Genomic DNA, 12,413 nt, shown 5'->3' with positions numbered 1-12,413 from the left:
TTTAAGAATGCGGCCTTCAGGATGCATAGTCTAATCAGAAACCTATTAATGTCTGTTCTGTGAGCATATCCCATACAACAACAGATGCCAGTCTTTGTGCCTCAGGAGATTTTATTAGTTGACAAGGGGTGGGATGCGATCAGGAACAGTAAGGGTCGGCCACAGCTGTTGCAGCTGTCTGGGAAGCCATTGTTGCGTCTGATCTGTTCATTCTTCATGCTGTCATGAAAAGAAGAAGAAAAGATTCACTTTCCACAATGCACAGACACTTCAGTCTTACAATAGAAAACAATTATCACTGGCTTATAAAATTGGAGCTTATAATGTGCTTTTTATGTAAAGAGGCACTCGTACAGAACTGATATACGTGTGTTCTCCAAATTCAGGGGGGATTCTCTATTATTAGAATCCCTGTGCTGCTTTAGGCATGACAAAGTATATACGTTAGATTTGCCCAGTGTGTTCTGTCTAGGCCCCGTTCCCACAGAGTAACGCGCCGCTCATTCTGAAATGTAAACCTGTGTCAGAGCGGGGTGCTTCAAAACAGATCCCATTGACTTCAATGTGTGCCGGCTTACGCGCGCTACACATTGAAATCAATGGGTTACAAAGCCTCCCTTTGATTTCAATGTGTAGCGCGCATAAGTTTACGTGTCAGAATGAGCAGCTCGTTACTCCGTGTGAACGGGGCCTTAAGGTTTTACTAAAGCTGAATCCTTTGGACATTGCCTTGTCTTTTTAATGTTTTGTCTACTTGTACAGTCAGTGCCGATGGGCTGTAAACTTGCACAATACCTGAACTGGATTTGGTGTTAGTACAGTGAAAAATAAGCCTTGCTAAGAGAGATAGGGAATGTAAAGTAGGTAACTAATAGTGGAGAGTCAGTGTTACCATGGCAAACTATAGGCGCAGGGTACACAAGCACTGCGGAGGCAACAAAGGTATATATACATATATTCCACTATAAGTAGTGCCTACAATGCCAATGACTGTATTGGTGCATCAAGTTTACCTCCAGTTATCCATCCAGTACAGGTGAATATAAGATATTTGATTCAAATATTTCATTACGGAAATCTATTTGATTCTACACTTATTAGGATGCTCTCTTTATCTTCACTCTGTTTGTCTACATAGAATCCAGCTCACATTCAGGACTCTATTAAAAGGGGATATGGGAGGAGGCAGCGGCTAATTTATATATTGCCTCGTCCTGAGTCTTAGCTTGTAGCATAGCCATGATAAAGTGGATCTTTTACCACTTCCGACAGGTCCAGCTGTTTGCCATTTAATAGCTTATGTACCACTGATTCCAGCACAGTTGGATTTTTCTCTCTAGTCCCCACTGTACCCGAACAATCAATGCTGTTAGTTTTGATACTTAATATGCTATTTAGTCTCTGTACTGTCAGGAGGGCGGTGTCGGGCAGGAGCAGATAAAGGGTGTGAATCTGACCTCTGACATTGGCTGCCTCTTATTGGAGTTCTGAATCACACCCCCTGCCTGACACCACCCACCTGACATTACTGAGATTATAATAGCAGCAAAACGAACAGCTCTTGTTGCTCGGGAATGGTGTGATTTAGAGAGAAAATTCTAAAAGCGTTGAATTCAGTGCACCGACGCCTATTCACTTGCTAAGAATTTGTGTAGGTGGTGAAAGGTCCTCTTTAAAGGAGCTCCCTGAGACCGTGTAGCAGCTGCAGTTATTAGTATGTCTTTTCTGCAAGCCTTCTCCTCCCCTGTCCATAGACATCTACACTCACCGGCCACTTTATTAGGTACACCTGTCCAACTGCTCGTTAACACTTAATTTCTAATCAGCCAATCACATGGCGGCAACTCAGTGCATTTAGGCATGTAGACATGGTCAAGACAATCTCCTGCAGTTCAAACCGAGCATCAGTATGGGGAAGAAAGGTGATTTGAGTGCCTTTGAACGTGGCATGGTTGTTGGTGCCAGAAGGGCTGGTCTGAGTATTTCAGAAACTGCTGATCTACTGGGATTTTCACGCACAACCATCTCTAGGGTTTACAGAGAATGGTCCGAAAAAGAAAAAACATCCAGTGAGCGGCAGTTCTGTGGGCGGAAATGCGTTGTTGATGCCAGAGGTCAGAGGAGAATGGCCAGACTGGTTCGAGCTGATAGAAAGGCAACAGTGACTCAAATAACCACCCGTTACAACCAAGGTAGCCAGAAGAGCATCTCTGAACGCCGCACAGTACGTCGAACTTTGAGGCAGATGGGCTACAGCAGCAGAAGACCACACCGGGTGCCACTCCTTTCAGCTAAGAACAGGAAACTGAGGCTACAATTTGCACAAGCTCATCGAAATTGGACAATTGAAGATTGGAAAAACGTTGCCTGGTCTGATTAGTCTCGATTTCTGCTGCGACATTCGGATGGTAGGGTCAGAATTTGGCGTCAACAACATGAAAGCATGGATCCATCCTGCCTTGTATCAACGGTTCAGGCTGGTGGTGGTGGTGTCATGGTGTGGGGAATATTTTCTTGGCACTCTTTGGGCCCCTTGGCACCAATTGAGCATCGTTGCAACGCCAAAGCCTACCTGAGTATTGTTGCTGACCATGTCCATCCCTTTATGACCACAATGTACCCAACATCTGATGGCTACTTTCAGCAGGATAATGCGCCATGTCATAAAGCTGGAATCATCTCAGACTGGTTTCTTGAACATGACAATGAGTTCACTGTACTCCAATGGCCTCCACAGTCACCAGATCTCAATCCAATAGAGCATCTTTGGGATGTGGTGGAACGGGAGATTCGCATCATGGATGTGCAGCCGACAAATCTGCGGCAACTGTGTGATGCCATCATGTCAATATGGACCAAAATCTCTGAGGAATGCTTCCAGCACCTTGTTGTATCTATGCCACGAAGAATTGAGGCAGTTCTGAAGGCAAAAGGGGGTCCAACCCGTTACTAGCATGGTGTACCTAATAAAGTGGCCGGTGAGTATATGTAAAAGTAACTCTGCCTACTAAGTGAAAAAAGAAACCTATTTGTTAAATACAATATATTACAAAGTTTTTGGTTAATTATTTTTTTAAAATATTTGCCAATGCTATTCATTTATTCAAGTTGTCTTATAATTGTAGGAAGTGGGATACACGTCATGAGACACATCAAGGCACAGAAGAGTAATAGTTACCTTGGAAGTAGCCGCTTCTCTTGTTCGAGCCCGCAGCTTGTTGACTTGCGCCTCTGCTACATCTGCACGTTCTTCTGCATCATCCAGTTCATGTTGGACCTTCCTGTACTTCTGTAGGTTGGAGTTGGCCTGGGTCTCCTATAGCAGGGAAAGGGATCAATTATTATCCCATAAATGATGGGAATTGATGACTTATTGTGCAGTTTCTCGCTTACATATTCTATATTTCGGTATTGCTTTGTAGCATCAGTGTCATGTACACATTCTAGTTACTTACAGCCTCCTCGGATTGCCGTTTATAGCTCTTGACTTTCATCTGCAGTTTATCTATCAGGTCCTGCATTCGGGCCAGGTTTTTACGATCTTCTTCAGTCTGTGAGAAAAAAAAATAACACAATGTCATTGTGGAAATATGTACCGATATGTGTGAATATTTCTATTTATTGTATTGCATATGGATATTGACAGTGGAAGCGAGTGTGTTTTTTGACAGTCTTAACCAGTCCACAGAGTCCTATATTATTTCATCTAAATGGGGGGAAATTTAGGACTGACACATTGGCAGATGTGGCAGAATTATAAAAAGGCTCCAGGTCTCAATTCTGGTGCATCATGGACTCAATTCCCATGCACCAGGGACTGTCATAGATATCAGGTATAACTGGCGCCAGTTTTCTGCCATGACTTGTAGTCAGTATGTCACACCAAAACCTGCCCGTCCAATTTTCTCTAATGTGGCAAGCAGGCCAGAAAATGGACCAAGTGATACAACTTGTAAGTGGAGACATTACCTGGTAGGTGAGTTCCTTAATCCTCCTCTCGTATTTCCTTATTCCTTTCTGAGTTTCGGCATTCTTCTTTTGCTCAATCTCAAGTTCTCCTTCCAGTTCTCTCACCTGATGTCACCAACATAATGAAGAGACATGATGAGACACGGTATACGGCTACACACACACATATATATATATATATATATATATATATATATATATTATATATAATGTTTTATTGTAGGCAGACATAAAATTGTTTCTTCATTGAATTTCCTACAAAGGGGTTTTAACACAACATTCAAAACTTGAGGTCTTTTTGATATGTCATAAATCAGGTTGGTACGAGACAATTCTGAACACCAGGGTGTCAAGAATATTTAGTCTTAAACCCCTTTCTGCATGTTCCTGGATCCCACAAGTCATATTTTCAATATTCATGTAGTATATATAACATATGATATATACATGTTGTATGTTGTATCACTATCACAGAGTTGTATTTGCCTCATATAAAGATCTATCCTTCACCTCAATCAATTTGGTAAATAGACTTATAAATATATTAGTTTTGTGTCTACAGCACACATGCTGACCTATCTGTCTCCATGGTAACAGACTACAACAAACACTCTGTAGTCTGATCCCGCAGTCATGATCCTTTACCTTTGTCCTAAACTTCTTGCTCATCGAAAAAATGTAAGATAGCAAGAAATAAAACCTTGACTTGTTTATAGTCTGTTACCATGGAGTCTTCATAGATGCTATACATAACAGTTATACGTCATGCAGACTTTTTGTGAAAGATAAAGTGGTTACTAAAATTGCCCCAATTACAAATTTGATCCCTTTAAACAGGACGAAAAATGCAAAAAACATGGACGTTTTCCTGAGTGATGATCACACAATTTCCTTCCATACCTTTGCTTCAAGTTTTTGGATCTGCTTTTTCCCTCCTTTCAAAGCTATCTGTTCAGCTTCATCTAGACGCATCTGCAGATCTTTGATGGTTTGCTCCATGTTCTTCTTCATCCTCTCAAGATGAGCGCTGGTGTCTTGCTCTTTCTTCAGCTCCTCTGCCATCATTGCGGCCTGTGTGGGTGGCATATAGAGCCTGTTAGACCATTCTTGTTTGCCGGGAGGCCTTGCATGGTCATCATGGATAGATATGGTGGACCTAACCATCTCATACAGTAATCTGAGACACTGTCCGCTCATCATTTCTTATCCAATATGTTTTATAATGCTCTTTGTATATGACAAGATACTAGTACTAAGAATGATCTGGCTCTTACATCAGTGATGGCCTTCTTAGCTTTCTCCTCAGCGTTCCGACATTCCTGGACAGCTTCCTCTACCTCAGTGGTCAGCTGTGAGATATCGGCGTCTAGCTTCTTCTTCTGATTAATAAGGCCGGTGTTCTGGTAGGTAAACACAGTAGGACACAGATGTTATGTCATGAGTTTTGGTAATTTTTAACATTGACTAAAACAACTAGTAGTGAACCCGGGATCATCTGATCCCCTGTACAAGTACAATGTACTGCAATGACTAAGCAATTGGAATTTTTTCCGACTCAAGCAGCTAATCGTGTTTCCTGGCTGTGAAATGCAACCAAGACCAAGACGGCGGTAACAAGCAATATCTTGAGAAGTATTATAAAGCGCACCTGTGAGTGCAGAAGGTTGACCCTCTCTGTAGCCTCCAGTAGTTCTTGCTCTGCCAGTTTCCTTCCCCTCTCGGCCTGCTCCAATGCTGCCCTCAATTCCTCCACTTCGGCCAGCAGCAGATTATTACGTCTCTCAAGGGCTGCAGCTTGTTCTTTTAAGTCATCGTTGTGCCGCAAGGTGTCATCCAGCTCGATTTGCAGATCCTGGGATAGAAATACAAATATTAGACTTTCTTCTATTATAGCTTCCAGAAAAGTGAGCAAATCATAAGTGACTGACCTTTATCTGAGACTGCAAGTGTCGGACCATTTTCTGGGACTCTGCAGCCTGGCGATTGGCATGGTTGAGTTGGATTTCCATTTCGTTTAGATCCCCTTCCATTTTCTTTTTAAGACGAATGGCCTCATTCCTGGCTTTAGCTTCTGCATCAAGACTTGCCTGCATGGACTCCATGGCGCGCTGGTGATTGCGTCTACATCAATCAAGTAAATAGGTATTAAATATATATATATATATATATATATATATATATATATATACACACACACAATATGCCTACTACCCACATTTATCAAAGTAATAGTAACACATATACTTCCTAATATTGGTGCACTGTGCAGCTAGGATTCATATACAGTATATACTGTATATTGTCCACTTTAATGCCTGCCTTTTAAGAGTTCGGGTGGGGGCCTGTAACATGGGCACTCATTATATGGGCTTATAACGGGGGGCAATTACTGTATGGGGGCCTGTAATAGGGATAGTATACTGTATGAGGGTCAGTAAAGGGGAATTATACCATGTAGGGAGCCAAGGGGAAGTCAAAAGCTGGTTATGGGGCCCCATCTTTCCTAGTTACACCCCTGGGCAGGAGATACACAAGCATGTAAACGGTGAACCCAATGGAAGCCTATTGGTAAAAATGTCATACCTAGATCAAGTTGTATCTTGAAAACCAAAAACACTAAAAACGCTGCCAAAATCATTTAGTATATTTCATAATGTACTCCACATTTTGAAGTAACATAAGTATTGTTCTCCATCGTTGAACTGCATGGCCTACATGCATAATGACATCAGAAGTAGCTGGGTTCACACCTGCGTCCGGGTCTCCGTTCTGTGGTTTCCGTCTTCTTCCGCCGCGAAATCATTTTTTTAAAACCGGACACAGATAACTGCATGTCCGACTCTGTGTCCGGATGAAAAAAAACGGTTTCGCGGCGGAGAGCTTAAAACGCTCACCGCCACTCACAGCCGGACAGCTTTCAAACCCATTCAAATGAATGGGTGAGAAAGAGTCCTGAAAGTTTCCGTCTCCTGCCTCTGTTTTGTGCAGGAAACGGAAACCTGCAGAACAGAGACCGGGTCGCAGATGTGAACGAGCCCTAAACCACATCCAGTAAAGTAGTGAGTCTGACCTGAGATTTTCTATCTCCTCGTCCTTCTCGGCCAGCTTCCTGTCCACTTCAGCTTTAATCTGAGACAACTCAAGCTGAATACGCAACGTCTTACTCTCTTCATGTTCCAAGGCTCCCTGTAGAGTATTATATATGATCAGGCCTACTATGGAGGAGTAATCCAGTCCGCATATTACTAAGGTACATGGGCTACTCCCGGTAGGTGTCTAAGCACACTTACCTCCGCTTCTTCCAGAGCTGCTTGTATATCGCTCTTCTCACTTTCTAGAGCCTTCTTCACCTTTTCAAGTTCATGAATTGTTTTGCTACTGGAACTGATTTGATCGGTGAGATCAGCAATCTCCTCTGGAGTAGGGAGAGAAATGGTTAATACAGATAGCTGAAGGAGTACAATATCTACAGCAAATATGGTAGATTGTAAGGATTAAAACATTTCTATGGTGCAAAACGGGCAGATGTGTATTGTGGTTGTATTGTATTGTATTTCTTCTAGCATACAAGATGGCAGGCCTACCAAGATGGCAGGCCTACCAAGATGGCAGGCCTAGGGAACATTACTGGGCACCTTGGGTTGTGGTTGGTGGCCTTTTTTTCGGTGCGGTAGTATCTCAATGGGTAACCAGTCAGGATTTAAGTTGTTCCAGTCCTTGGCCACGGCAGACAGGCATCAGGTGCCACTTTTGTAATATTGTACCTGCACCAATCCACAGTACATGTACAGTATATGGAAGTCACTAGTCAGTGACTAGTTTGGGGCCCTTCTATGAGTCAGAACAGAGAAAAGTTTTGGATGGTAAAACTAAATTTCTTCTTTAGCAGCAAAATCGTTTGTTTGTTGGTTTTCCTTATATCATTATAACCCCTTTAACCCATTTGTTACCATATTTTTGTTTACTTGCCTTGAAGATTTTTGTTCTCCCGTTTCATTGTCTCAAGATTGTCTAGAGACTCTTCATATGCGTTCTTCAGCTTGAAGAGCTCGGTGCTCAGGCTACGGGACTCCTTTTGTGATGACTCCAACTCCGCTTGGGTCTCCTCATATTTCTGCTTCCATTCTGCCAGGATCCTATCAAAGTTTCTTTGCTTTTTGTCTAAGGCTGCTGCAGCCGAGTTTGCTCGCTCCAAGTCAATAACCAAGTCTTCAATTTCGGTCTGGAGGCGATGCTTGGTCTTTTCCAGTGAAGAACACTTAGCATTTGCCGCTTCTATTGCTTCCTCAGCATCTTGAAGACGTGCTGCTAGCTTCTTCCTGAAGAAGAGTATTCATATTATTAAAGTACATGAAGTTTTGGATAAACAAGTTTTTAGTAGAGGGTGAATAGAAACCTACTTAGCATCTTCCAGCTCTTCTGTCCTCTGAATGGCATCGGTTTCATACTTGTTCCTCCACTGAGCTACTTCGGCATTTGCCTTGGACAGAGACCTTTGCAACTCTGCTTTGGCCTCTTGTTCCTCTTCATATTGCTCACGCATAAGATCGCAGTCATGACGTGATGCTTGCAGAGCATGTGCTAATGCATTCTTTGACTGAAAATGAAATTGACTTTGTTAGGGTGCATTCAGACTACGTAACGCCGGGCGTGTATGAGAGCCGTACACGCCGGCATTACGGCAGACTGCCGAACACTTCCCATTCACTTCAATGGGAGCGCTCGTAACAGCGGCGTTTACGAGCGCTCCCATTGAAGTGAATGGGAAGTGTTCGGCAGTCTGCCGTAATGCCGGCGTGTACGGCTCTCATACACGCCCGGCGTTACGTAGTCTGAATGCACCCTTATAGTCATTTTTCTATGATGATGTTATTATGGTCCCATAAGGTCTATGTCACATCCTCACCTTTGTCTCCTCTTCCAGTTGCCTTTTCAGCTCTTCAATGCTCTGAGTGAAGGAAGCCTTGCCTCGGCTCAGTTGGTTGACAAGGGACTCCTTTTCCTCCAGAAGACGGGATAGTTCTCCTAACAGGCCACATAAATAGAACAGCTGTTAGTATTATGATAGGACACCAACACCATATCAATGGGAGAGTCTTGGCACCACTACCAGCCAGCTAGTTGAATGCACCATGGTGAGCAGAGCTACATCTTCATTATTTATAACCGGGCAGTAGAGTTGGTAGGCCAAACCACCAATGCCAACTCCAATGTCCGAGTCCTGCCCAGACTCCTTCATAACTGGCTGACAGTGATGGCCATTCAGAAGCAGCAAGGCTCCTCTAATTCATAAAAAAATAATAATTGAATTACTGTGAAAGTAACATGAAACAAACTATACATGTAATGACTTATACAATATTCCTAAATCTTTAATATCATTAAAAATAATTATTTTATTTTGAAGCCAGAGTAGGAGTTTGTAACCTTTTTCGACTCCGACAACTCCAAGTTCACCCAAAATTGGTCCCAACCCTAACTCCACAGCCATGGTTTACATTGCTCTGCATGTATTAGTACTGGATTAGTACTATCTGTATTAAGTTATCTTACCGTTCTCTGTCTGTAGTCTTGCTCTATGCAATGACATATCGGCTAATTGTCGTTGCAATTCATCTACTTTGGATTTTGCTTCACTTAGTTGGTCCTCATACGTCCTACACAACTTCTCTGCATTCCCCTATAATTCAAAATGAAGGTCCAATATGTGTAGACATCTCCTTCATATTCTGGAGTTCATTGGTGATTGTTACATCTGTTCAAGACAAACTAAGGAAGGTCTCTTACCTTGTTCTTCAAGAGTTGCTCAATGTTGGAAGACAAGTCATCCAGTTCCATCTTCATCTCACTTTTCTCCTTCTCCAGTTTCTGCTTAACCCGCTGCAGACTGTCGATCTGTTCCCCAAGTTCAGCCACAGTATCTGCATGCTTCTTCCTCAGACCAGCAGCAGTGGCTTCATGGTGAAGTGTTGCTTCTTCCAGATCCCTGCGGAGCTTCAAAAATTCAGCCTCCCGCTTCTTGTTCATCTCAATCTGTACTGATGTGGCCCCACCAGCTTCTTCTAGACGTTCACTTAATTCCTCTAGCTCCTTGGCTACTTCAGAGCGCTGTTTCTCCACCTTTGCTCGAGTAGCTCTCTCTGCTTCTAATTCTTCTTCAAGTTCTTCAATACGTGCCTAAGTATTACAAGGAGGAACTGCTGTCATTTCTATAATTCCCGCTAATCTCAACAAACCTTCAGCAAAGTTAAATCTAGGAAAATACTAAATCACCTGAAGTTCTTTGATTTTCTTCTGTAACTGAGCACACATCATCTGCTCATCTTCAATCCTTGAGTTTAGTTGACTTATCTCAAAATCTTTCCTACAGAGCAAACCCAAGAAGTCAAATCTCAATATATAATATATGAGCATAAGCTAAGACATACTTCAGATGTGGAGTGTGACCAAGTGATTGATTGTAAACCTTAAAAGGAACCTGTCTCGGCAATTTGGGACACTAAACCACCCACAGATTCTTATGGACAGATTCTCATGCTGGTTAAATTTTAATATGGTCTGTCCTGAAAGGAGACAAGCCACTGCCAAAGGTGCATGGCCGCAGCTTGCTCCTCTGTCCCCATACACAACACAAGAATACTTAGCTACATGAGCATGGAGGCTCAGGAGAAATAGCTATTGACATAATAAGATATGTCTATGCATATCACCAAATGTATTGGAAGCCATTCCACATGTATACCATGAACATGACAAGCCTTATTTTTCACCAAGAACCAAATATTCTGCTCACTTTTTCAGTTTCTCTTCCAGCTGCTGTTTGTCATTCTCTAGATCCATTACAGACTCCTGGGTCAGTTTCAGATCTCCTTCCAGCTTTCTCTTTGCCCGTTCTAGATCCAGTCGCAGTTTTTTCTCTTGTTCCAAAGACCCTTCAAGCTGCAAACAGAAAAAAATTGCTGTTCTACCTATAACCCTTTCGAGCAATGATCACATATCGCTTAGTCTATTAGTCGAAACTACTTACGTCATCCACTTGTTGCTCTAGTTTTGCTTTGGCCTTGGTGAGAGTGTTGACTTTGTCTTCTTCTCCTTGCAAGTCATCCAGAGCTTGCTGATGAGCTTCTTGAAGAGCCTTCTTCTCTTTGGTAAGCCTAGCAATAATTTCATCCAAAGCAGCCATCTCCTCTACAAGGTTCTTCACCTGTGTGATAAAGGAACCAGTTATAAAATGGCAAAGTATGAGTGATATACGGTACATCAGAACAGGTTCCTCCTTATCTTGCCTTGTTTTCAGTTGCATGTTTCTCCTTCTCCACTTTGGCCAGTGTAATTTCCAGATCATCGATGTCCTTTTTCAGTTCTGCACACTCATCTTCAAGTTTCCTCTTCTTGGAAGTCAGGTCAGAATTCATCTCCTCCTCATCTTCCAGTCTCTCGGTTAACTCTTTTACCTTTGCCTCTAGCTGAATTTTGGTTTTGATGAGGAGGTCACAGCGTTCTTCGGCATCTGCAAGATTGTCTTGCTCCTGCAATTATTCAGGCACAGGCAATGTAATATTACTATTAAAACCAAATTATTTTTGGCCTACAAATATGAACCCCAAATATGATTGAAGACTGATCTGAAGTTTCCATCATGTTTGATGACCCTGTGTCAGTAACTTACTGCTTGGAGCTGCAGACCCAGGTCATTCTTCTCTTGGATTAGAGTGACCTGTCTTTCCTCCAACTCTTTCCTTTTAGCTTCAGATTTCTCCAAAGCTTCCTTCAACTTCAGGAATTCTTCCTTCATGTTAGCCATCTCTTTCTCCGTTTGAGCTGATTTCAGCAGAGGCTTAATCTTAAAGAAAAGTTTCATCCATGACCAGTTCTTGACTGCATTAAAGGCTCTTATGTTCCACTGGATGACCAGCAATGCATCCCTGCGATGACAGTAGTTATAATAATCATAAACATGTCCATTCTTGGCTATGACTTACCATCACCAATATACATCAGCTACTATATAAACCATTCATGAAATGAGACCTTATGGTAGATATTAACTGAGAAATGTTAATGAGACACAAATAGTGTTTTCAGATCGGTTCACAACTTGTGTCATGTACCTTCTTGCAATGATCTTCTGGTACTCGATCCTCATGAGTCTACCTCGGCTTCTAGCCTGTAGCATGGTGATAATCTTAGCTAAGCGTTCATCTCGCATTTCTTCAAGTTGACCAAGCAAACCAGCTTTGAAGAAGACCTAGAGTATAAAAATGTTGGCATTGGTGTAGGCAATGCAGTTCTGAGTCGATGTACCTGACGTTAAAGTGGTTTTCTAGGACTTCCATATTGGTGACCTGATAGGGGTCCAACACCTGGGATCCAACATACAGATCAGATAGTTGAAGACACTGCAGAATTTGGGTGGACACTGCAGCCTGTGTGGTTGGTAGGGC

General features: G+C 42.5%; 1 protein-coding gene across 1 annotated transcript in view; it reads right to left on the bottom strand.

Annotated features, from left to right (window-relative positions):
• Window positions 1-87: 87 nt before the first annotated feature.
• MYH7B (myosin heavy chain 7B) overlaps window positions 88-12,413 on the bottom strand; it is a 48,480-nt gene continuing 36,154 nt past the window's right edge. Inside the window, exons 23-43 of the mRNA XM_075277337.1 lie at window positions 12,081-12,217; window positions 11,639-11,894; window positions 11,256-11,498; window positions 10,997-11,173; window positions 10,763-10,908; window positions 10,243-10,333; window positions 9,757-10,146; window positions 9,523-9,649; window positions 8,876-8,994; window positions 8,370-8,566; window positions 7,939-8,288; window positions 7,260-7,384; window positions 7,040-7,155; window positions 5,898-6,090; window positions 5,618-5,821; window positions 5,244-5,369; window positions 4,870-5,040; window positions 3,970-4,074; window positions 3,456-3,551; window positions 3,179-3,316; window positions 88-219 (exon numbers count right to left, since the gene is read on the bottom strand). Coding sequence (XP_075133438.1) covers window positions 208-219; window positions 3,179-3,316; window positions 3,456-3,551; window positions 3,970-4,074; window positions 4,870-5,040; window positions 5,244-5,369; window positions 5,618-5,821; window positions 5,898-6,090; window positions 7,040-7,155; window positions 7,260-7,384; window positions 7,939-8,288; window positions 8,370-8,566; window positions 8,876-8,994; window positions 9,523-9,649; window positions 9,757-10,146; window positions 10,243-10,333; window positions 10,763-10,908; window positions 10,997-11,173; window positions 11,256-11,498; window positions 11,639-11,894; window positions 12,081-12,217 — 3,519 coding nt within the window. The 3' untranslated portion in view covers window positions 88-207. The remainder of the gene's footprint in view (window positions 220-3,178; window positions 3,317-3,455; window positions 3,552-3,969; window positions 4,075-4,869; window positions 5,041-5,243; window positions 5,370-5,617; window positions 5,822-5,897; window positions 6,091-7,039; window positions 7,156-7,259; window positions 7,385-7,938; window positions 8,289-8,369; window positions 8,567-8,875; window positions 8,995-9,522; window positions 9,650-9,756; window positions 10,147-10,242; window positions 10,334-10,762; window positions 10,909-10,996; window positions 11,174-11,255; window positions 11,499-11,638; window positions 11,895-12,080; window positions 12,218-12,413) is intronic.

Source organism: Leptodactylus fuscus, chromosome 6 (genome assembly GCF_031893055.1).
Source record: "Leptodactylus fuscus isolate aLepFus1 chromosome 6, aLepFus1.hap2, whole genome shotgun sequence".
Taxonomy (NCBI): Eukaryota; Metazoa; Chordata; class Amphibia; order Anura; family Leptodactylidae; genus Leptodactylus; species Leptodactylus fuscus.
Note: the sequence above shows the minus strand (reverse complement) of the source record. Positions and strands in the feature narration are given on the sequence as shown.